Raw genomic sequence first — 24,919 nt, forward strand, 5'->3', positions numbered from 1 at the left:
ATTCCCTTGTCTCTTGGGGCATGGTCACCTGTACATCATATACCACTCCCCAATCACAGTCACCCTTACCTCTGACACTATTGGTTTCTGGAAGTTGTTGTTTCTTTAAAAGTTGTTGACAGCCACAATGGATCTTGGTCTTTAGCCTGCATTCAATACCGTATTTATTAATTTAGTAGGGTCATGAAACTTCAAATCTGGCTCATTAATTGGTTAAGAGCCAGTCAGAATTTGTGTTGGAAAATGAAGATACACAATGTGAGGTATGTCTCTGAATAGCCGGGCTCTAAACACAAAATGTGATAAGCATCAGGATTTGTGTGCGTATAGATATAGTATGACAACCATAATGCAATATACTGCGGGCTTTGCCCTTCTAGTAGTATGCACATATTTTAAAATTGTGATTTAATGAAAACGTATCCCTGTTGCTAAAATGTGAAATAATACAAAATTTATGTTTGTTGGTTTTAAAAGTAGTTACACCTAAGAGATGAGGCCATCTCACTATCCACTATGTCTCTCCATTCCAGTTTAATTCTCTGACTGAGTTTCTCCAATCCAGCGCTCCTCTCTGACTCAGTCTCCCTGCTTCATTTCTCAGCCATGCGTCAGACTCAGAAATCTGTATCGTGGCACTTCTCTGACTTTCTGCCCCCTGCAGGTATTCAGCAGCCCTTTATTATGGCTGCCCTGTGGGAGGAGAAGGACTCTGACAGGATGACTTATTGATTCTGAGACCATGTCAGACACAGGAATCACAATCAATTTGCACAATGAATTGAAGTCTGCTCTGGATATCTTTTTAATGGACCCCATCTGTGTGCTGAGCACTCAGAAACCTAACCGCGGCCGGAGAGAGATGCTGACTTTGGAGCAGACCTTCGACTGCCTCCAGCCACCGAACAGAAATGCTTCTCGCTGCATGTAAGGGAGATAAGTGAGGGGGATGCTTACGAATTCTGTGCTGACGTTACCGAAGACATCCTCGAAATGTTCTTACCTTGGGCATGTAATGAAGTGAAGTGCATATTTAAAAATAGTTTTAGCCTTGAATAAACTGTCCATCCTGTTTCAGAGGTTTTTTTTTTCGAATGCTTGTGAACTACATGCTTTTGTCAGTGCAGTTTTAGGCAGAATAACCAAGTGAAGGCTCAGAGAAATAGACAGTAAAACATACAGGTATTAAGACGGAGTAAGACTGGAATTTCAGAGTCTCTTGATAAAGGTCTATTGTCTTCTTAATACTTAGTACTTAGAATTTATTTTCTTTCTTCTTCTTCTTCTTATTATTATTATTATTATTATTACTATTATTATTAAGAAGAAATATTTTTTAATATTTACTTCCAATCCACAAAAAATACAGAGAAACCATATTTCTTCTGCTGTTGCAACACCACTCTCTATCTCTCCCCCCTCCCTGTCTCTTTCCCACCCTCTGCTGTTGCTCACATGCTTTGTTCTCCACAATGTATGTAATGTTTCAGAAGATATTTGGGTCACATGCAGGGCTCATACATTCAACACAACGCATGAATAATGCAAATATTTCTCATTATACCATCTTCTAACCTTCTGGATTCAGAATCGATGCACATTCAAGACATGGGAAAGAAAGGGACCCCTCCCCTGAAGCCTGAGGAGAGCTGGGTCATGGTGTCTTGAAGGGACTTGTAGTTCATAGAGCAGCTTCTGTTCCAGTGTTCCTTTCCTAACCTGTTTAGTTAATGAAGGACACTACATTTATCCCTGTCACTGTCTCCAATCCTCCTGTGGCTGAGGCACTTAACCTGAGTCTAATTGAAGAAGATAGAGGAGCCATGGCAACAAACATATTTAGCAAGCAACAATCGATATGAACTCCTCTAAGCTAACGACCGCCCCCCTTGTCTTACAATGAATAACGGGAGGTGTAATCTATTAATTACACTGTATTGTGTGAACATATTCTCTGTCAGGGAGTCTTCTGGCCAGCATTGTCCATTCGGGCTGCTGTTCTTCAATTTTTTTTATACTCCAGGAAGGTAGTTGCTATGGAAACATAACATTTACACATAGGAAAGGAAATGGTTGATGAATAAAATGTGGTTTGTTTTCAACCGATGTAACATACAGGTATTGTAATGCTGCAGAATACCAACATAACAGGATTTATTAGACTTTATTATACAACTGCAATTCAGAGTAATGTGCTGTTCGGGGAATTGCATTAAGCAGTGTGTCCCTGTAGTACATGCTTAGTTCTCAGGTTGCAAAAGCAAATAACCCTTTTGTCATACAGATAATGACTTTGAGCTACATCACTCTGGTTCAGTTACTATCAGGCAACGTAATACATCTGTGCTGAACTACAGTGCTTTGACTTTTTAGCCTTCTGTTGCACATTGCAAACTTGTTTTTTAGGAGGGTTCCAGTATAGGACAACTAGAATTAATGTGTTTTTATTCTCCTATTACATGGCTACACATATATTTTGCTGCCATATTTCATACAAAAATAATAATAAATACATAAACCTTTGAAGGACTCTTCCAAACTGCATCTCATGTTAGAACATCTTTCTGAAAATGTAGGCCAATTTGTGTTCCACATTTGTCTTTCGTTGAAATTATTGAATTGTGCTTGGAATTATTAACCTGAAATTGGTCTGTTCTTCTTTGTGCACATTCACCCCAAGAAAGTAGAAGTAGTTCCAGACCTCATGAAGTTCTAACTTCCCTCTGTTCGCCCCAGTGACATTTCTATGGTAACCATATATAAATCAAGAAAATGGTCTTCTTTGTGAGTTTGTTAATAGGCATGACATGCTTCTTTAGAAAAGCCCAACTATTCTTTGAATGGACTTTGATTGAAAGCCAGCCTTTTTCTACAGCCACATTCTCATTCTCATCCTGTAGCAGCTTGTGCGGCTGTCTGTGGTCTAATTTATTACCTCCTTAAAGCTAAGACAATGAAAAAGCAGTTCTCAGGACAGTGTTTACATTGAAAGGCATGCAGTACAAAGCTGTAGGAGACCATCTCTCTCTGTTTCCCTGGCCAGAAAATGCATTTCACCTTACTACTATGCACCCCCCCACCCCCCCGCCCCCCCCAAAAAAACTTATTTTTGCTGGGTGCTGAAACTGCTGAGGATCTCCCCTAGGGTTCAGTGAGAGAAGGGGGGAAAGGGTAAGCCAATGAAAAGTCAAACACAGGACACCAATTACTTCTCAGTTTAAAGTGAATAATGGTCTACTTGATTTGCAAATTTGTAATGTACGTAATTTCACCACTGGTTGGTACTAGTGTTTTTAACAATTTAAATAGGTGTCTTGATATATGTTAAAAACAATTAATTTTATCCCATTGGCTTCTATACATTTTATCTGTATCTCTACATAGATAGCAAAAATAAAACAGGAAATAAGAACACATAAGAATAACTTGAAAAACAGCAAGAAATCAAAGATTTTTCTGCCCTCTGTATGATCTGTGATTTAGTTCCCAACTCGATTCATACAGATTTAACCTCTGCTGCTATCCAAATTGACCCCAGTCATCTGCTCACGCGGAAGGAAGGCAGTTATTTAAAGAAGGGTTTCAGCGTCTGATTCACAGCATTTGATCTTAGACCTGAAGTAGAGGAGAGTGTGAAAAAAACGCTTTGGCTCTTTAAGCTTCTGACAAAAGACCTCTCCAAAGCACTTTTCAGTGTATTGAAATCTAATCTGCGGGCCTGGGAGCTGCTGCTCTGTGAGATAAGCGAGGAAGATGTTCTGTCTCTTGCAGGGGGACATTAATTCTGCCAAAACCAGCATGACGGCCTAACTCTGTAACACACTCGCATACACTCACCCCAAGGCATAGGTGGCCCTAATGCTGAAGGAAGAGATTTGGTTTATTTTTCATCTGTGCACTTTAACATTGTAGTCACATTGCTGTGAGGACATATGCCCATAATCACTTCAAAAGCCAAAGTGTGAAAATGGCCCTTCTCCACGGACCGTGCAATTTCTGTGGTTCCTCTTCTAATCGGTCACAGTGTAACAGACAGCAAGGGCTCCATTTTCTCTCGTGAATGGTTCACAATAAACTCTTATAATATCTTACATTGTATTTGTAAAATCTGACATTTCATTTCTCCTTTGAGTTTGTTAAATTAGTTATGATTTGTTAGAGAAAATTTGTATGACCTTAATTGACATTCTGCAATTTTAACTCAAAGCATCCTGAATAAATAAAAGCAGCTCAATGTAAAGATAGTGATGCAAAGATAGTATTTGCAGTACCACAATGGCTGAGTAAGAGTTGAACTTAATGTCAGGACTCTTGGTTTTGTCCCATTTTGAGTTAAACACAGACATGCAAATACGTTTATGTTCATTGTGGCATTGTGGCAACTATTGGCAGGGGTTCAACAACCGTACAACTGGTGGTGAACTTGAAGAGGCATTCACAAACTTGAATAACCTGCTTGGTCCTCATTCATCAGAGCTGTATTTACGGGAAGAAACATGATAATTTAATTCACATATTTAGTTGAAATAACACAGTATTTGTCATTGTCTGCTTGGTTTTCAGCTATAATATATCTGCACTAAGGGATAGTACATCAATTTCTGGGCACCTTTTGGTTCGCCCATCTTTCTGGCAAACACATTTGAATTTAAACGTTTTCTAGTGTGGAATAGAGGCATTTCTCTCTCTTCTGTTCGTTTGATAAATATAACCACAGAAATATACCGATATGAATGTTTTTCTTCTGCATTCACCTAATTAATAACTGCATTCTTACTCATTTGCATGGCTGGCATTCATTTAGAGAAGCTCCGTTTTTATTTTATTTACTCAGTTGTTTTATTCACAACATCCCCATGCAGCTTATTACTACAGAAGATACATTAAGTAGCCAGCGAGAGCAAGCTTTCCAATTACTGTAGTACTACACTGAAAAATGTATAACTCAGTACTGCAGAGGATATTCAGAATTCATGTTCGCCATTCAAACACTCATTCATTTTTTCGTGTGTGTTTGAGTGTGCCTTACTTAACAGCTGTAAAGACCAGAAGTAATGTGGTGCATACTTGGCAGTTGATTTCTGCCAATTTGACATTCCCACATTTCCCTGCTCTCCTTTGTTTGTTTCCACAATCTCATCTTTCACCTCTGCATGTGAGCGTTCATGTTAGAGATGAGTGGCCGGTTAGGCACAGGGTCAAGTCGTGCTAGGCTTATTTTGAGCCGTGGTGAAGGGATGGTTACAGCTCTTTCTGCAGTGACAGACCCAAATGTTTTTGGTTTTTTTCTGCACTGCAGGCTCATGAGAAACAGACCTCTCTAATTGAGGATGTTTGCTTTGGGGAAAGCCAGCAGGCTGTTGAGCCATTTTGTTGAGAGGCTGAACAAAAGATGTTTATGCAGCATGAGGATTTCTGTTATGGAGAGACGAGGGTGTTTATTTACGCAGATATGGAGGCAGGCTCCTCAGAGCGGCACAGACACAGCGGATGCACAGGGATTGTACCCCATCTCAGCATTATGAGAGTCTGCCACGAGACACCAAAATCAATTAGCGCCGTACACAAGCACATTATCCCTGTGAATGACATTTCTTCCTCCCTAACAAACTGCCGGGCCTGTCTGTTTTTCATGTCTCCGCACGATTATGACAAGCTGATGGTTATTGTTATTGATGAGTGCATGACTAATATGATGTTACATTTGTGTGTGCGTGTGTGTGAGTGGGTGTGTGTAAGTGGGTGTGTGATATGAATTTTTTATAAGACTGAAGAGTTTAACCAATAAATAATTAACCAACGCAATAGAACCTACTGGTGTTGCACACACATGCACAGGCATTTGCAACCCCTCTCGTAGATTTCAAATTTCATATAAAGTCATATATGGGTATTTTTTTATATGTGACTGCCTTTGAATTTAAATAAATTATGTATGGGCAAAAGATGAAATAATGCCCAACTGTTTCAAATGTCTGGGTTCGCTCCTCTGCTGTACAGTGAATTGTTATTTTCTGGAGCAGAGGAAAACAGCATAAATCTATTTCAGGAAATGCAGAAGAAGAGCTGGGATGGGGGGAGTGGGAAGAAAGGAAAAGAGAGAAAGGGGAGGGAACAGAGAGGATGATGAGAGGTAGTGCTGCAGCAGGGGAAAGAGTGCGGGAGAGAGAGGTGTGAGGCAGAGTGTGAGGGGTAAGGTATGGAGAGTGATGGAGAGAAAGACAGGCAGAGAGAGTCTATATCAAAGCAATGGGGCAGGGAAGAGGTAGGAAGGTGCAATGGTGGTGTGAAAAGAGGGAGAGGAGGTGACTTGGTGCTGGAGAGAAGAGGGGAAGAAGGGAGGGTAACCCTTCCCAATGTCTGGGTGTCGGGGAGAGCCACTGGCCCACAGGAAGGCCCTGCATTCCTGTCCTCTGGGTGACCTCTCTTCTGAGGAGTGCAGGAGTTATTGGGTAATCAGCCTCTGTCAGCACCTTGGTTATGCGGCATGGGCTGAATCCAATAATGTGAATGGAGCTTGTAATAGCACTGGTGAAAAGTAAGTTTACTGTGAAAAGAACCCCTGGAGTTTTTTTTGTAAATCCTTTCTTTTGCCTTTTTTTTAGTTCATTTTCAGTTTACGTGCATCACATTATTGATGCAGTTACTTTATAGCATGAGAGAATTTCTCTCCCCCCCCCCCCCACTATTTCCCTCCCCTATTTTGTCTTTCTTTTTTGCATTTGTCTGTTCTGTTAGACTTGAGTGCACACAGCATATTTGAATGATTTTTTTATTTCAAGAATGAGAAACCGAGGGAGAAAATAGTAAAGGACAAGCGTGGCTGAAATTTATTGATTTTTTTTGGCACCGGCTCACTTAGATTAAGAAATGCCAATACTGGAATCCTTTCCTGATGCCCCAGTTCATGTTGAGTTCACTTGTCATTTTCTATAATTTTGAAAAAATCAAGGGCCTTAACAATGATGTAGTTAGCCTACTGTAGCTGCCTCAGGCCCTGTTATTGAATTAACCAGCAATGGTCTGCTATTGCAGTAAAGCAGAATTCCAACTACTCGATGGAAGCAATTTTTTCCTTGTGATGGGTACATTTTAAGGCAATGACTATGGCTGTTCATAAATGAACTAATTAGGAGTCTTCATTGACCGTCTCTTAGCGGCTTAATCGCTAATTAAATCCCTACATCCCTAAGACTAGTTTGCTTTACAAGCTGTGATGAAAACACAGTAAACATCATTTCTTTTTAAAACATTAAGTATTAACAATTACCAAATCGTGTGTGATGCGCACATGTGCTTGTGTGTATGAGGATATCGCAGCCCCTCGAGTAACACGGAAACAGATGCGGACGAGTGGACAAGCCATCGATAATATCACTGCAGAGAGAGATTAGGGGACTTTGAGTGTTAATCTCCATGAAATCGCCAGCTTCGCGAGTGAGCTGGAGATAGCGCTGCCCAGCTCTGATGAGATGGGCCTGGGCTCACCGTCTGAAGCCGCTTGAGCACCGGTAATCCCTCCCCCGGCCACGGACCCGTCCGCACCCATGAGAAGCTCCTCCAGCGTGGTCTGGGGGGAAAACTGCTTTCGACCAAATTCACAGAATTGGGCTTTGCCCAGACGACGTGAAGGCATTAAGCGCTTATAAAAAGGGAAGGGAAGAGAGCATGGGGAGCTTCAGACTGGAGTAAACGCACACTCTTTTCACCTCTCCCTGCCCCCCAAAGCTGTGTTTCATGGTCCTCAGAAGTCTGTGTGTCAACCTGATGCTTTTATGCATTATTTAAAATATCTTGGAAGCAATCATTATGAGAAGATATATAGCTGCAAGCAGAAAATACGGGGCCAAGCACTCGTAGCAACAAATGCCCAGCTGCCAGTGATATCATGTGCAAGTATTTAATTTATTTATAATGACCACATTCACTTCAAATTATAAAATGAAAAAACACAGGGCCATGTTACATTTAATAATTTAGGAAACATTGGATAGCATTGCTTTGGAATAGTCAGATTTACTTTTCATAAAATTATGAACAGTATTTGGAAACAACTAAGTATAGGCAGTTAAGTATATGTATATAATTAAGTATATGTCTTCAACTTACTCAGTTTGTCACAACCTACTTAATAATATGCAACCACTATCCAACGATTAATTTTTTTGAGCATGGATACGGTATAGAGAAAAGCTGCGTTCAGTTTGCTATTTATAGATGCTAATTTAGATTGCAATCTATGGGCTTATAATGTTCGGTCCAAGTAATTGATGGGAGAAATTTAATCGTAGTTTGTCCTGAATTCACGTCAGTGATATTTACTGGTTGTTTCCACCAGTTTGTTGTACTGCGGAATCTCATGTTTACGTGGGTATACATATTTCAATGATATAAAACGCAGACTCGCTTTGATTCTTCTGAGAAATATCACAGCCGGTTACAGACGTCCATGGCCGTTATGGGATTCCACATGGTGGGTGTTTGCGGCCGCTGTGGGTTCTAGAGGGTTAAGACTTTTTAAAAAATTCTAAATGTCGTAAAAATTCAAAATTCAATATTGGTCAAAATAGGAAAGTTGTTCAGTATGAGAAGGCAAATATGGAAGGCTTTTATATCAGTCGGAACAACGAGGCTAAGCTGAAGAAGAGTTTGACATTGGCTGTTTGGAGTACCCTTCTATCGATGTGGAAAGTGTCAATGTACACTTTTGCCAGAATAAAAAAATCTACGGAATAAAATCATTTTTGACTGTGTTCAGGGCCAAACACTTATTTGACTGCAGATAACAGTGGAAGTGAATGAAGAGGACCAGGTGCATCTCTGCTGTCAGAATCATTGACAAATCTGTTTTGTCGTATGGATTTCTGCTTTGCTTTGATCTGAAACAAAGATTGTTCTCCAGGGAACAAGGTTTCTCTGAAGCGGCTGAGCTCCAGGGTTACTACACAGTGCGCTCTTTTCATGATTTTCAGGAGGAATACTGGCCTGCATTTATAATTTTCAGCAGTCTATTGCAGCACCTTGGAAAAATCCATGTGCATTTTAGAATTAATCTGGTCAAACTGAGAGTCGGGCCATATGCCAGATGTGGGCCTGTGGGTTACAGATGTAAAAGGTTTTTGCTTTTTCTGGAGTCTAGAGTAGGCCTATTTCAGTGATTAGATTAACACCCCTGTATGAAGGGCCATACTGATACACTGAGTTGCTGTGACTGCAAGATGCTGTGCCAATCCCTTGCAGAGACTTAGATTGCTCCAGATGTTTTCGCAGGGGGTCTTAGCTACTCCCCAGCTCTGATGAAGGTGGTGGTTTGTTTCGAGGGGCGCAACGGCTTGTTCCCGTCAACTCCTGAGTAGATGGCTTCTGTGATGGCCTTCAGGACTTGAACATGCCACACTTGTCACACCAAAATTATTGGTACTCAATTGATCTTCCTGGATAGAGAATGGTTAAACAAATTTTAAAAATCACGGAAACAGACATGCCATATACTCCACTTCAGCATAAATTGAAATAGTAATTAAAAAAGGTTGCTTCGTGAGTGGTGCATCTAGTTCATTCCCTGTGGCAAAGTGCAGTGATGCAGCCTAGGGCCCAGCCTGAATGCAGTCATAGTACCAGCTGTGGCAGGGGGTGCATCCTCGCATTTCCCTCATGGAGGGAGGTTCTCACCTTGTTTCTCAGTAGTGACTCCTTTGTTTGATTAAACAGATTGTGCCTGTGATCTACCTGTGTCAGCGGTGTCCGTCAAGCAGTCCTCTGGGGCAATATCTGCAGGGGCCTAGCTGATGAATTACTGTGTGGAAAAGAAGGGGTCACCTGACTTCATGCATTTTTGAGGACACACATCCGACCCTCACCCTCCTGAAATCACAAAGTGGTTGTTGTAATGGGGTGGGGGGTGCAGGAGGGCAAAAAAGTGTCGCATACCAGGTAAAATAGAAAAGGTTTATCACATTATATTTGGCTATTCTCATTTATGTTTACCGTACTTAAGTCACGGTGACATTGTGCCGTAAAAGCTATTATTTTTTAAAAAGTGCTTACACTCATTTGCTGAAGGAAAAGGCTTTTAGATTTCATTGGCTCTTCTTTTATTAGAATTCCGTTACCAAATACATTAAGTTAATGCAATAATTTGTTGGATTGCACCAAGCCCATTCTGATTGGTCTCATTTTATATAATTAGCCACTGCTTACTCACATCCAGTTGCCTTGTAATTCGTTCAACTACAGCAGTTATATGGGGCATGTAGGAGTGCGCAAATGAACTACAGGCTAACAAAAGCAAAGGGACCCAATTGTTAGTGGTTCTGAGGCAACATGGCTTCTTGATAAGACACATTGGGGAGTGTTTAAAGCAGCCCTGAGAGAAATAAAGGGTGTGTAATGGGAAGTGACTTCTGCAATGAACAGACTGAGTAAGATGATTAATGATGAGATCTTTAGCTGATAGAATTTGTTATTGTTGCTCTAGAAATTCAACTGTGAAACAAAGAGCATTCACTGACATGAGCAGGCCTGGCAAATCTGTTGATAATATCTCTTTCTTTGTCTTTATCAAAGGAATCTATTAGAGATATTGGAAAGGAAACACAATGCCAAGGATGTAGACTTCAATCTCAAAATAACAATACTAAGTCAGTATTTTTTACCCCAGTGATAGTACTGTGGTAAAGGCATTGAGTAAAACTCAGTTCATTCTCAATGAGAACAGTGAGTTAGTTTCTTGCCTGGAGCTGAAGGAAAATTGTGCAGTTCCTCATGATCAGTGAGACTTGGAGCAAGGTGTAATTACAGCGTCTATATCGACCTGCATATGCACCAGGGGAGCAGTTGTAATAAGCGCTATAGCTGCTTTGCCTCAAACGAGCAGACTTTATTGCCTGTTTGTCTGAAATGAATGTTTGAATTTTCCTTCTACTCTTGGCCACTGTTTCATATATGTCTAATAGGGGTGCAGGATAAGATGTTAGGTTTTAAACATGTTGATTAAAATCTAATCCCATCTATCAAATAATCCTGAAAACAAATTGCTTTTATTGCTTGCCTTCATATTTTTCAGCAGATATCTTTGACAAGAACAACAAGAATTAGCTTGTTCATTGCAGGGGTTTAGGGAACCTTTCTCAAGAGCACACTATCTCCCACCAACTGGGGTCACTAAAAAGTTCATAAAACTGCACTGCCAATTCTCAGTTATAATGTTGTAGATGTTGATCACCCACCCTCTACAATGAAATGGGGAAGGACGTCTTTAATTGCTGGGTATTATTAATAATACAATTTATTTTGATTAAAATGCACCTTCAGCATGTAAATACTTCAGGGTACTGTGTCATCCACTCCATGAGTTATTGACTGGGTGTTACAGTTAAAGAAATAATTGGGTGAGTGACACTGACTTCAGTTTAAATTGTTCCAAGCTGACACTGCCTGAGACAGAGTATGCAAATTCTCAATGTGAGGCCATGATCAGGTGTTTCTTTTAGCACTGCCTCTACAGGGGGCTTTTATGGTATGCTCTATTAAATTGAAAATAGCGGAAAGTAGCAATTTCCATGTCTTATTTCAATCTCAAAGCTGAATGGGAGATCAAAACACCAGCGTGTGTGTTTTTATTGCTCATTACTGATGGATGGAACTAAAAACTTCCATTTTCAAATAATCCCCTGACTTACCAGGGGATCGTGTTAAGTGACAAAACAAAACAAAAATGTTGCTCAAAGGTAAAGATAAGGACATTGTTGTTTTGATTGAACAGAAGGGTTGCGGTCTACCCCTTATTTCAATATGGCACACATTGTAATGCAAAAACGACCGTACAACCTGCTGTGCCACATCTGGACGGCAGTCAGCAGCAGAAAAATGTAACAACGGGGGGAAACTTACTTCAAAGGAACAGCGCCATCACAGTGGTTGACCAGGCTCATTCACAGATATTCCCCTGTTTCCAACATCACCCCACACTCTCACTCCCACCGCCTCTCAGTGCCCTCAGGGTGGCCAGACACACCCCATAAATCTCATACACCTATCAATAAAACTGTTTAGTGTGTCATCCTGTCAAAAGACATTGAGATAACCTGAGCTTCCGAGCAACATAACCCAATGGCTATGAAGTAAAAATGAATATGCTTCGCCACTATGTCACTCTTCTATCTAGGTTCTAGGTAATGTGTTTTTAGACCTTCACTTGCAGTTGTGGTAGTGTTATGTCGATGTCATGGTGTGATAGTGATTGGGCTATTTGTCTATGACTGCTTTGAACAAGACCTGTCCTTTGCTTTGTGTGTAATCGACTGATAGAGACAGTACTCAACAGATTCTTATCATCTGTTTGGGCTGCTACAGTTTGAGGTCCACTTAACCCCCTCCCCCAATTGCCTCTGAGAAAATGCTTATAGGAAACCTTAGATACAGTGGTCCTGATGTTCTCAGTATGAGAGCAAGCATTACAGCATTCCTGATAAAAGAGCTCCAGGGCTGGACTGGAAGTAGCATAAGGAACCGAAGCCAGGAATAGAAAAGTGAGCCAGGTATTGAAAACATAAGGGAAACAGAGCCGGATCAGTTACTTAACTGCAGTTATATTAGCCTAAGCAGTAGGTAGATTGATGGAGACTGCAGGAGATTTTCTATTGAGGCCTGAATATCAAAAAGCGGGATTCCATATATGCCAGTGTAAATGCCAATACCAAGAATGCTGGGGAACATTACACAATGGCAGGTAATTATCAGTACTAAGCCAAAGCACTAGATGAAGAGTATTAGTCTAACTAGTAGTATCCAAGTGTATTGTTGTAGATCACACATAATATCAGTGCCATTTGGGTGCTGTCATTATCGCTATGCCATGTCCTTTAAGGGTCAGAAAACCAGATTATTTCAATTCATTTTAACAGGCCAAATTTTAATTTACAACAAATCACATAGATCTGAAAGCATGCTCTGCTAATCTGTAGGATGTTTGTATTACTGAATTCAGTGGAAATGAGTAAAAAGACTGAACATTAGTACAAGGCACTCTGCATCCTTTAATATTTCATTAAACCAAGCATGCAGAGCACCCTGATGAGTGACCATTTAAAAGTTAAACCCAAACAACTGCTATTCTAGAACAATTCATTGGCCTAATGTGTCTCGGTGAAATAAGCCTTCCGTTGAGAAAATTATTGCGACTTTACACAGTGAGTTGTTGAGGAGTGGGTCTTTACAGCTTTCCTGACATTGTTGATCTAACACTGATCTGACTCTCGCCCGGGCCAGTGAGGTGCACTGGCCTTTGGCTTCACAAGGTCAGGAGTTGAAACATCAGCCCTTCCTGTCAGACTGAGAATGCAGCACAGACCAAACATGCAGAGAACTCTGGGATTGGGAGCACTGGGAGGGTTGCAGAGATCAACCGGTACAACACGAAGGACAGTGTGTGGGTGTGAGTGTGTATGAGGGAAAAGGAATGAATGTTAAGAGAAACAATGAAATGTTAGCAGTGACATGTAACTGTTGGTTCTGTGCTGTGCCTGTCTTGTCAATGCTGTGAATGCTTTTCAAGGCCAAAAAAAACCAGGCCAGATTCATCAACAGATATTGCTGAAATGTACAGTCCTGAATGGAGGATTTTTCTTTATGACGCCAACTGGACATGGCACATTTGTTTGAACAATGCAGTTCAATCATTATTCTACAGAAATAAATAAAAATAATTTTTTACAATACAGGTGCTAATTATTTTTAGCTGTGAGACCAGAGGAAAATGTTGTGGTACATTTTCAATCAATCTTCAGGGTGACTATTCAATTGGCATCAAAAATTCTGAAAAATGTTCTGTGTCCTTGGTAAATAAATTTAAAGCAAAACTGTACAGGGGTGTTTCAATGAATTTAAAATGGTTTTTATCAACATAAATGATGACGGTGAAGAGCCAGCATGAAATGTACATAAATATGTTTTTAGTGCATGCTTACTTTTTTTTCTCCAAAACAAGATCCACAGCCTTCTGTACTGTACATGATAGATGAAGTTAAAAAATAAACATGATATATCTTTAATATAGATATATTTGATACATTTTAATTTCTTTAGTCGACCATTGTGAACTTTGCAGTCTCATACATGCTTCAGCCCTTTCAATTGGCTGTTCAATTAATTTAATTCAAGGGAGTTATTTGTGCAATTATATTTACAAAAAAAGGTGTGGAGTGGTCCTTTGAGTGTTTGAGTTGAGCTCTTTAAAAAAAATTTTTTTTTTTTAAAGATTAATTCTAACCCACCGGTAAGTAACTTATTGGCTAATCTGTAGTCTCCTCAAATCAAAGATAACAGACTCTGAGCTCAGACATATTCTAAAGAGGCTCCTGAGAGCTATACAGACTATCACAGCTGCTGCCACTAACGGTATGAAAACAAACTGATTACACTACAGTTACTGCAGCCAAACAGGAAAAAATAAGATGACATGCCCATGCACAAGTCTGACGGAAAATCATAAACTTGCAAAGCAAGGAGACATTACAAAATGCAATGCATCTTTCCCCGCTCTTTCTAAGAACATGTTGTCAATCATTTGTACACAAGGTATAAAAATAAAAAAATACTGAGCCATGCAATTTACTTGAATATCGACTGAGTGAATTGTATGCTGATATACTCACAATATACTGTATAATGCGTACCTTCCGATATATAGATGAAAACATCAAATGGACTTAATCTAGTCCATTGGAGTGCAAACCTTGAAATAAACATTTTTACATAATCATACAAAATCCCATCTCTCTTGATTTGTCCTTATTAGTACTGACATGATGTATATACAATATTTAAATATTAACTGGGGGGAGGGGAATCTTGGTTTTACAGGAGTTTTTTTTTTTTTGGGGGGGGGGTTTAAGTTCCTATATTACAAAATAAGATAAACTGCATATGTTTATGAATGCATTAATTACATATTGCAGGCATATAATCAGCTTTTGCTGTTACCTGTGTAGTGTAGTGTTACTGTGTGGTTCCCTGTGGGTTGAGCTAGGGGGATCCCTTACTACGTCTCTGTCACCCTGCTCCATTACTTCCAAGGAACAGTGGAGGATCACTCTGTCTCCCTGTAATTCACTCCCTGAAAGCGAGAAGCTCTCTATAAATGTGTTCCTGCACCCAGCCATGGACCAGTGTTTCCAGCACGTGGGCTGCCATCCGATCCCTCATCACAGAAAACACCACAGGTGTAATTAGTGTTAACTACGGCACAGTCAATATCGACGGACAGCTACACAAATCAGATAGCCTTTTGAACCGTGCAGTAAGGAGTGATCACTTTTATTGTGTAATGATTGGCTTCCACTGTGCCTTATTGTAATACGACGCTGTGTAACATCCATGGCTGGAGATGTATGCAGGCAGTGGCTTCATTTATCATGTACCTTTTAGTAAGGAGACCCGGCCTCCAGCCTGTTCCACTCCTGTGGAATACTGCAGTAAAAAGCATTGATCACAATCTCAATTTTCCTGAGGGTGAATGGGAATCTTGGGCTCATCCTAAAGGGCCAATGGCATTTCGCATTTAAGTGGCACTGACACAGTTTGAATTCCCACACTTAGCACTGCAGGAACAAGGATTAATTAAATATGACTCCCTATGTTTTTTTAATCTTTTGTTTTATTAATATAATGCAGTTTCTTTTATTTTATCAGAATTTGTTCTTGTTACTCAGTATACTGCAGAGATGCTGCAGAGGCTTGGAGCGGGTACCAAGTATCGCTGTAGGATCTGTGAATGCAATGACTACAGTGTAATAATCTCTAGTGTAAGGTAAGTATGCTGCATATAACTGCTAATAAAATTGCTCTATGGTATAATCACCTGTACCATGGCATTGATGACACTGTCATATATAATCATGTGTGGATGGATACAATAGATTAAGGACATGCTAGCAGATTTTTTAAAGCCAAATTCCTCCCACCCACCTGAAAAAATATTTTTAAAAAGATGGATGAGTCTAAAATGCGTTGAAATGACGAATGTGCTGCAATATTGTGATGGGTTCGATACTGACATGTTTGGAGGCATAAATAACCCCAAGGGTTTTTGAGTTTAAAACCCCTCATAATGAATAAAGAGACCGCAAAATTCAAATGTATTAAGGAGCTCTACTGGGCTTGACTGTATAGCCTCGGGATTTGGAGTAACAAGGGATTTGGAGTATTTTAATATTCTAAATCTTTTGTTGTTGTTTTTGTTCTAGTAATGATTATTTATGTACTTTAAATTACTTTGTACTGTGCTTTGATTAGATTAGACAACCATGAGTGAAAACGTTTGATTGAGCATTTGCAGATAGGATCTGGATATTGTGCATTATTGCTTTATACAGTACAGTGAAAAAGTATTTGCCCCCTTCCCAGTGTCCTCTATTATTACATATTTGTCACACAGAATGGTTTCAGATCTTTATACAAAATGTAATATTAGACAAAGGGAACCTGAGTAAACACAAAACACATTTTTAGAATTATTATTTAATTTATTTAATGAAAAAGTTATCAAACAACGGACCTTAGCTGAGGCTAGAGGTCTGCAGTTATTTGGCTCTTATGTGACTTCTAGGATGAGTTGTTGCTGTGCCCTTTGAGAGATTTAGGCAGGCCGGCCACTTCTGGAAAGATTCACCACTGTTCCAAGTGTTCTCTATTTGGAGATAATGGCTCTCACTGTGGTTCACTGGAGTCCCTGAGCCTTAGTAATACTTTGTAACCCTTTCCAAACTGATATATTTCAACAACTTTTTTCCCCTCATCTCTTCTGGAATTTCTTTTGATCATGGCATAGAAACATGCATGGAGAAACTTTGTGGTGACTACTTCATTCTGATGGTAAGGTTCAATATGAGTGAGGTTTAAGATTCAACAGGGTCGACAGCAGTCATGCTTGGATGTGTTCAATCAGTTTAATGTAATTATCAATTAAATTTGGTTAATTTGTTGTTTGAGTAACTATGGGGGCAATTACTTTTTCACATGGCATTTTTCTTTAAATAAATGAAACAATTTTTAAATATGTGTTCTGTGTTTACTCGGTTTCCTTTTGTCTAATATTACATTTTGTCTAAAGATCTGAAACCATGCAGTGTGACAAATATGCAATAATAGTATCAGGAAGGGGGGAAATATTTTTTCATGGCACTGTAAATATAAACAATATACAGCTTGTGCACCATACAAATATTGCACATTACTAACAATATGGTTTAGATAGAATGAAAAGACCAAGAGATAAATCAAAAGTTTGACATTAGCGGTCACTGAGATACAAACTGTGAATTAAAATAATTATATTTTAAGCCAATTTTTCACGATTAACAAGGTTCCCAATTAGAAAAACAGAAAAAAACCCACTGTGAATTAATGTGTTTATAACTGAGCCATGTGATAATACATATGTTGGGTTACATTAAATTATTATTATTAAATTATCAGTAATCATATATATTCATAATTACATAAATTATTTCATGTTACTTGCACAAGAATGAACTTTGGCAATGCGATGCAACCAAGTAAAAAAAGAATAGATTGGCTGTTCAATAGATTATCTAAATTGGTTTGTAAAAATAACTGAATAGAGTTGCCTTTGAATACCCTACATATAGCACTGATATGTGATGCTAATATAACTAGCCATATGTCCAACTGTATGACATGTTCATTCTAAAACATTCTTGCATAATCAACCACCAGGTGGAGTTTGTATTGTGTCTGTTCTTTTTACATTTCCATTATGGCAGAGGCTTATGGCTGAGTGGACCCTGGAGAATAATTTCCTTCCATCTCACCAACCTTTGCATACGACGTCTTGTTACAACAGGATATGGATTCCCCCGAAACCCATGGCCTTGATCCTCTAATAAAAATAGAAATGTACAGTAGATGCTCATTGTTCAATCCTGCATTTGCAGTGTGCATTTTCTGCCATATAGGCCTTCCATATCGGTGCTCAACTGCTAATGGAATTTTCTTTTGTGCACGGTGATTATACATTTTTGTAGATTATAAAAAGTTCTGTAATACAGCACCATTTATGTTCCTGCCAAACCAAACATAAAATGCATTTTATGACCTTCCAAATTTTAACAAAGGACTTATTGGTTTGAAGTATAGGCCTCTAACTACACAGATGATGACTGTGAAAATTTTAATGACAGTACTGTCAAGTTCAGCACCCTCCTCTGAGAAAACTGCTGTGCAGGCCATGCGAGAATGATGCAAATAACAAATAAAAAAAGGCTTGAGTCAATGTCTCACAGTCATTAGCACAAAGGAACCACATGTATCTGACCAAAAATGCAACGTGAAAACTGTGAGTGTCATTTAAACAGTTCACAATCACCTGTTTAGAAGCAATCTTTTAATTATATCCAAACCACAGAGAGTGCTGTCTAGTGTAACTGTGTGTGGTCTTATTTTAACAGCAAGTATTTATGGAAATGTTAAGAAAAATATGTTACGAAGTGGCATTTATTTCAGTATCTCTATTTAATTATGTATTATTTCTGAAATGTTTTAATAATCTTCATCCTTGAGGCTACAAACTAAATAAGCCAATACAAAACAACCAAGCAAAACATTCAGTGAAGTGTATAGATTCAATCAATCAATATTTCTTTCAACTAAACATTTATGAGTAGAGAATCATACATCGTTCAGTTACTATTTGGGCGCACAGTATGTAGTAAAATGTATAACAGACGCGCTATTCCAGTTGTCTATACTATTCTGGTAGAAATCAAAAGCTACTTTAGAAGGGAAATCTTCTTGGCTGAACAAACATCATCCACCGTCTGTTTTTAGTACAGATTACTGAAGGTAGGAAAGTCTCTCACCTCCAAGAGGTTTTCCTTCTCTGGTGGCCTTATGAAAAGCCTGCCTTTTAAAAGATTCAAGACGTGTAGCACAACAGCAATGCAATATATTATCCCAAAAGCAACATTTATTAACTGCCTTAAGCTCTTCCTGTCACCAGGAAATTGGTTTTAAAAAATAGTGGCTTAAAAACAGCCAGCTATTTGGTGAGGACATAAGTTTCGTGAGATATAGGGAGCTGTCTGGCACATGTAGGGCTACAGCCGAATTTAATGGGATGTTTAGATAGTCATGGTGGTTTGCTACTCCCAGCACACTCCTCCATTCGCAACCCACTAACCAGAGGGCTGCCTCTAGAATGAAAAATGTCTGACCGAAGGAGGTAAGACAAACTGCAATCTAACCGGTCCCCCCCCCTCCCCCAAGGAGAGGGAAGTTCCTTGACTATGAAGCTTCCCTGGCAAGTGAACTGGTCTCCACAAACTGCCCTGCTATTTTTTCACAAGCTCATACATATCCACACAAACACACACGCAAGCGTGCACATGCGCACACAAATACCTTTCTTACTGCTCCAATTTTACTGCCTTTCCAGAAAAAATATTTTCAAATCAAATAAATTATTATTTAACAATTCCTATATATTGTCTTCCAATTAAAGCTGTGTAATTTAAAACAATTTTCTGTCCTCTGTGAGTGACTAAATATACATATTTAGTTACTGTGCAGTAATTAACAGTAAACATCATACTATACTATACTTATGTTATGTTACAAAATAACATATTATATAAAATATAAACTTAACATAGTAAGCTAGTTTGGTTGCAGAGAACCAAAACACTTAAACCTGTAGTTTTACTTAAAATATTTGTTTCACTTTAAAATTACCACTACATAATTAGATAGTATTGCTTATTTAAATAGATTATGTCTTGCAGTGGTTACCCCTGCAACAACATGCAAGGATTAAAGGCGAGGCACAACAGGTTATAGGGGAAAAAATGAATCTTTCCCATCAGAATACATTTTTTGTTGAAACTTATATACCACATAAAATAATACCACATAAAATTTAAATTACAAGATGCATCACATAAACCAGCTATTTCATTTATGAAGCTGTATGAGAAATTTTGTGCTGTACCTACTTTTAAAGTTCAGATAAACTGACTGGAGTAAGGGGAATATGTCATTTTGAGAAAATGGCTGTTAAATACACTTACATTTTGTATATGGCAGAGGTGATAAATAATAATCAAATAATGATAATCGAAAATAACTAATATGATATTATATGTATATTATTTATGATTATTTTATATATTTTAATAAACTAGAGTAGTAATAGAAGCAAAATACCAGAACATCACAAAATTGACAATTGGAAGACAAAACCCCAAATTCACCTGTGTGACCACCATCAAGCTAGCTAGTGGGCAGCAGTAACTATAGCTAACTTTATAATAGTTAACATTAGCAGACTACACTGACAGTTTAGCGCTATTCCAGTGGTTGCAAATGACTCTTAGCCACCTAGGTTGCTGCTGAATATCTGGGTTTTGTGGTTAATCGATTATATTTAAGAATGTAATGCACTTGTTGAATTGTTACCTAAAACCAAGCAGACAGTAGAATGATGGAATTTGTGATTACACTACTGCAGTCCAACAAGCAACTGGTTCTTAACCAGCAGTCTTGATGTCAGACATGAATTGTCACCTAACATTATTGGGCACACCCAACTCAAAAACATGATGAATGTTACAAACGTAACGTAGCATTAGGGAGTCCCTTGAGTGAGATAGCTACAGTGCAGCGTTAAACTGGATCTCTGCTCAATAAGCTAACAGCCAGCTGGACAGCATAGCTTTTGTTCAGAAATTGCCGTTAGCTTGAAGGGCAGAGGGAAACCAGCCATAACTCAATGAAAATGCAAACTCTAGGTGGGAAACTGCCCTGAATTGCTGTGCACTGCAGGTGCTGAACATGTCTGACAGGTGGAATGTGCACTAAAATATTGGTACACGGTTTGAAAATACTATTTTTATACATATATATTGTGGTTCATTAATGGTCATCTTTACTTACGGGGAATGTGACTAGAGATTATGTAAGTGTAATTATATAGAGAACTACCATATATTTAAGTGGTGCTTGTATCGCAGTTTATGAAAAATTACCTTATCTTCCAATCAAATGTAATGTAATGAAGAGAATAAAATACATTGCTAAAGGAAAAACAGGGCAAATACCAGGCAGTCCTTCAATGTGTGTGTCTATATGCAGCACCATCCTTGATGGTCCAACCGTAGTAATCGAATCACTCCGCTTTCACAGGACCAATGAGCACTGTCATGCTAATGATCAGACCAAATGGCTGTCTGTAACCTCAATGGCCTGCAGAGATTTAAATGAGTCTGTGAGACACACAAACATACAGGAACATTTCAGCAGATGCAGTATATCATTTTGCTAATATCTCTTACAGTGTTGCATAATAGTAGGTGTGAATTGACGTATGATCATATGGTTGAGTGAGCCTAATGGTTATGTACATGTGGTGTTATGGTTGTGTGGTGTGATGATTGTGGCACCTTACAGTGACACCTTAAAGGGGTTTCATTGTATCTTGAAATGGTGCCATTTTCAAGATGCTTGTAACATGGAATTTAATTTCACACTGTCCAAAGCCCAAGAAACCTATAAAAATACAAGCACATTGCTGCAATAATTGATGCATGCCTGGTATATTTAATCTTATTGTAGCCATTTCCCCAAATTTCTATTTAGTTTGAAAACTTAGTTGCTACTCACATAGAGATTTAGTTGCATATAATTTATTTTAAAAGCAAGTATAAAGTCTATAAAGGCCTATCTTTAAAGTTTTGTATAAGGTAAAATACAGTAATTCCTCAAATAACTGCCCTTGACACAAGCCAGTTTAAAGTTGAAAATGCCTTTAGAAACACTGTCGTTTACACCCTCGGCAGTCATAGTGATAGCCTCGGGGGAAAAATGCTATGGTCTCCGTCTTGAATTAGACTTGATAAGTAGCAGACTTCATCTACACCTGCGGTCTTGCTCTTGAATCTGACTGATTTATCAGTTACTTGGATTTGATCAAGATGTTCATTGGCTTTATGTTCATACAAGGTGCAAGTGACTGAACTTGGAATTAAGAATGTCATGTACATTATGTATGTGAATTGTGTGCGAGTCCAGTAAACTACACAAGAGTTAAGATTCTTAAAAACCTAATCATTAAACCTACATAATCAAGAAACATGTCCCTCGTCAATCGAACATTCTCTAAACGATCCAAGGTGTTGACACTACTGGAAAATTAGGTTATATCTAGATTTTTATATTGACCACAGCTGTGGCTTGAATGCAAAACGCTGCATCGCACTGAATTCAGCATCGTGTAATGCACCCAGGACTGTTAATAAATTTTTGAATTCCAAATTGGAATTCAATCTAATAAGAACAGCTTCCAGTATTTGTTATTATCCACTGTATAGTAAGACAGTGGTTCTCAAACCAAGTCCTGGGGTACCACTATGTATGCTTGCTTTTGTTCCAACTATAATTGAAATCACTAATTTTTAACAGGCTGGCATTTTTTTCTTAATTAGGTGCTTTTCATGTTTAGAAGGATTATTTACCCTCTTAAGCCACATTATGTCAGAGATGGATGTATGCTGTGAAAGTCCAATGTTCTCATTGTGCTTACTGTGTAAAATTGCACACAATTTCATAAAAAGAAGTAACAGATTTTTTTAACTGATCAAATTAAAACGTGAGGTGACTCAAAAGGCTCCCAATTAGGTTGCTGAACACTTTGCTGTTGCTGAAGTTTAAATTCTTTCATAATCTTCCCAGAAACTTAATACAGTGCAGGTTTGGTTTGTTATAATTTGCTTTGTCTTTGAATTTTTCATTAGGAGCTGATTGATTCACCTCCGTCTTGAATTAGATCAGTTAAGACATTACTTCTTTTTACGCACCAGTTTTTAATATAAAACAATGTGAATATGGGACTTTTTTCTACATGACATGCCTTCTAACACATTGTGATTTAAGGGGGTAAATAATAGGCTACCTCTAAACATGAAAAACGTAATTTTAATAAATGTATCATACGGCTTGTTAAAATTCTGGGATTAAAATCGCGGAACTAATACATGCATACACTGTGGTAGGCTACCCCATGAGCTTGAGAACCACCGCGGTAAGATATGAAAGAGATCTCGGTTCACCAGGGAGAGCGGAACGCGGTGGAGTTGATGGGCTATAAGCCCACCCCATAAAAACCCACTGTGTGGCGGCTTGAACTACTGTTTAAGACATCCCGCATATTTGTCACTCATCAGTGACCATTTGCTTTTCTCGAAATTTGGCTAGGGTAGGCTACAGAAGAACAACAATAAAATTTTCTATGAAGGCGACCACACAGACAGGACAGATTGCACTAAACCAAAACCAGTAGTTATGTTATTTCAGTTACCGTGATGATCACATTTTTCTTCATTCCGCCTTTTGAAACGAAAATCTTCCTGGATTCACATTTTAAACAGTAGGCTAAGTATAGCAAATTATCCAAACGGTTCTGCGGTAGGCTACGTGTTGCTTTAGCTTAGAAAGGAATTCCTGCAGGTGCACAAAGCGAACGATATAACGCTGAAATCGAATGGATTTTATTTGCACTGGCTGCAAGAACTTTAAATCAGTAAAATACAAAATGCGAAAATGTGCTATAAGCCTCTTGTTTAACAGAAAATTTTAATTCCCCTCATTTAAGGAAAAAGATCACAACCAGTCGTTCGCTGCGTTCTTAAACCTGTCTCTTCTACTGGTTTTAAGCTGTGTGAGAATCCTGGGACTTTGTGATGTCAGACTAGCTTCGTTGGGTCATTTGAAGGTTAGCAGCCTCGGAAGGGTTCATGGAAAGTTCACTCGCATATATTAGGCAATTCAATCTTTCATTCCCTGTGACAAAACTAGTAGGAAGTGAGCTGTATGGAAGCAGGATAACCCATTCGTCATTACAGGGGAGATATAGCTGTAAATCGTGAAGTGCGATATTTTAAAATACATATTTTAATCCGACGCGCTTGGTCGAGGATAACATCTTTGTTGTTGTTAACCGCACAGGACGAACCGTGTGGAATATTTCAAGATAAATCCGCTGGGTGATAACTGTGAGGAAATCGTGGACACCCCTTTCGCTGTTGAATCTGGACTGCCTGGAAAATGGTAAATGATCATTTGGATCAATTACAAGCTTTTAGCTGTGTTGTCGGTCATAATTCATGATTCGAGACTGGGAAAAAGACCAAGATTTTTCGTGCCAAAAAGGGGGCAGAGTTAGATGGAGTTGGGTCTACTTTTACATGTGATTTTCCTCCACACCTAAAAGAAAAAGACACTTTTTTCAGACTCTTGCAAAGAAACATCATGTTTGATTGTATGGATGTTCTAGCTGTGAGCCCTGGACAAATGCTGGATTTCTACACTTCGAGTCCTTCGTGCATGCTCCAGGAAAAAGCTCTAAAGGCATGCTTCAATGGACTAACGCAAACAGACTGGCAGCATCGGCGGAGCGCACAGTGTAGGTTCAAATTTTTTGTTGTAGTTAACTGGCTACACATTATTTCACATTTGTTTGCCCCTGTAGTGGTAACTACCTTACGATCAATGCTGCCCGATTAGTAACGGAGTAGCCTAAGTTTTTTCTTTTTCTTTTAACTCTTAGCCATTCCCAGGGGAGGTCATGCAGACGACTGAAATCGTACCTATAGCTAGCTGTTTTGAAAGTTGATTTTTGATATTACACACGCTCATAAATGTGCAATATTATTGAAAGGTTACGCACTATACGAAACTATTCAAAGTGTAGGCAGAAGTATGTTTAATGTTTAATTGTACATCGCGTGTGTCAGTAACTTTTTGACACACGACTGAATTAACTGACATGTAACTACCTGTGCAAACTCTTGTGCATTATTCTGTAGTGATATTCACGCTTTTAAAATGTATAATTACATTCGTGTGATTC

The 24,919-nt window shown here is 38.8% G+C and overlaps 1 protein-coding gene across 4 annotated transcripts in view; it reads left to right on the forward strand.

Moving 5' to 3' along the window:
* The window catches only part of LOC118214820 (retinoic acid receptor beta-like), a 121,139-nt gene that overhangs the window by 48,048 nt on the left and 48,172 nt on the right, over positions 1 to 24,919 (forward strand). The window contains exon 1 of one of the 4 annotated variants that reach the window (XM_035395092.1): positions 23,127 to 24,472. The exons of 2 other annotated variants lie outside the window; for them this stretch is intronic. In XM_035395092.1, the coding sequence (XP_035250983.1) occupies positions 24,319 to 24,472 (154 nt within the window). In that variant the 5' untranslated portion in view covers positions 23,127 to 24,318. Of the gene's footprint in view, positions 1 to 23,126; positions 24,473 to 24,919 lie in introns of those variants that run through there. One more of the 4 variants, XM_035395100.1, reaches the window with a different exon arrangement.

Source organism: Anguilla anguilla, chromosome 1 (genome assembly GCF_013347855.1).
Source record: "Anguilla anguilla isolate fAngAng1 chromosome 1, fAngAng1.pri, whole genome shotgun sequence".
Classification (NCBI taxonomy): domain Eukaryota; kingdom Metazoa; phylum Chordata; class Actinopteri; order Anguilliformes; family Anguillidae; genus Anguilla; species Anguilla anguilla.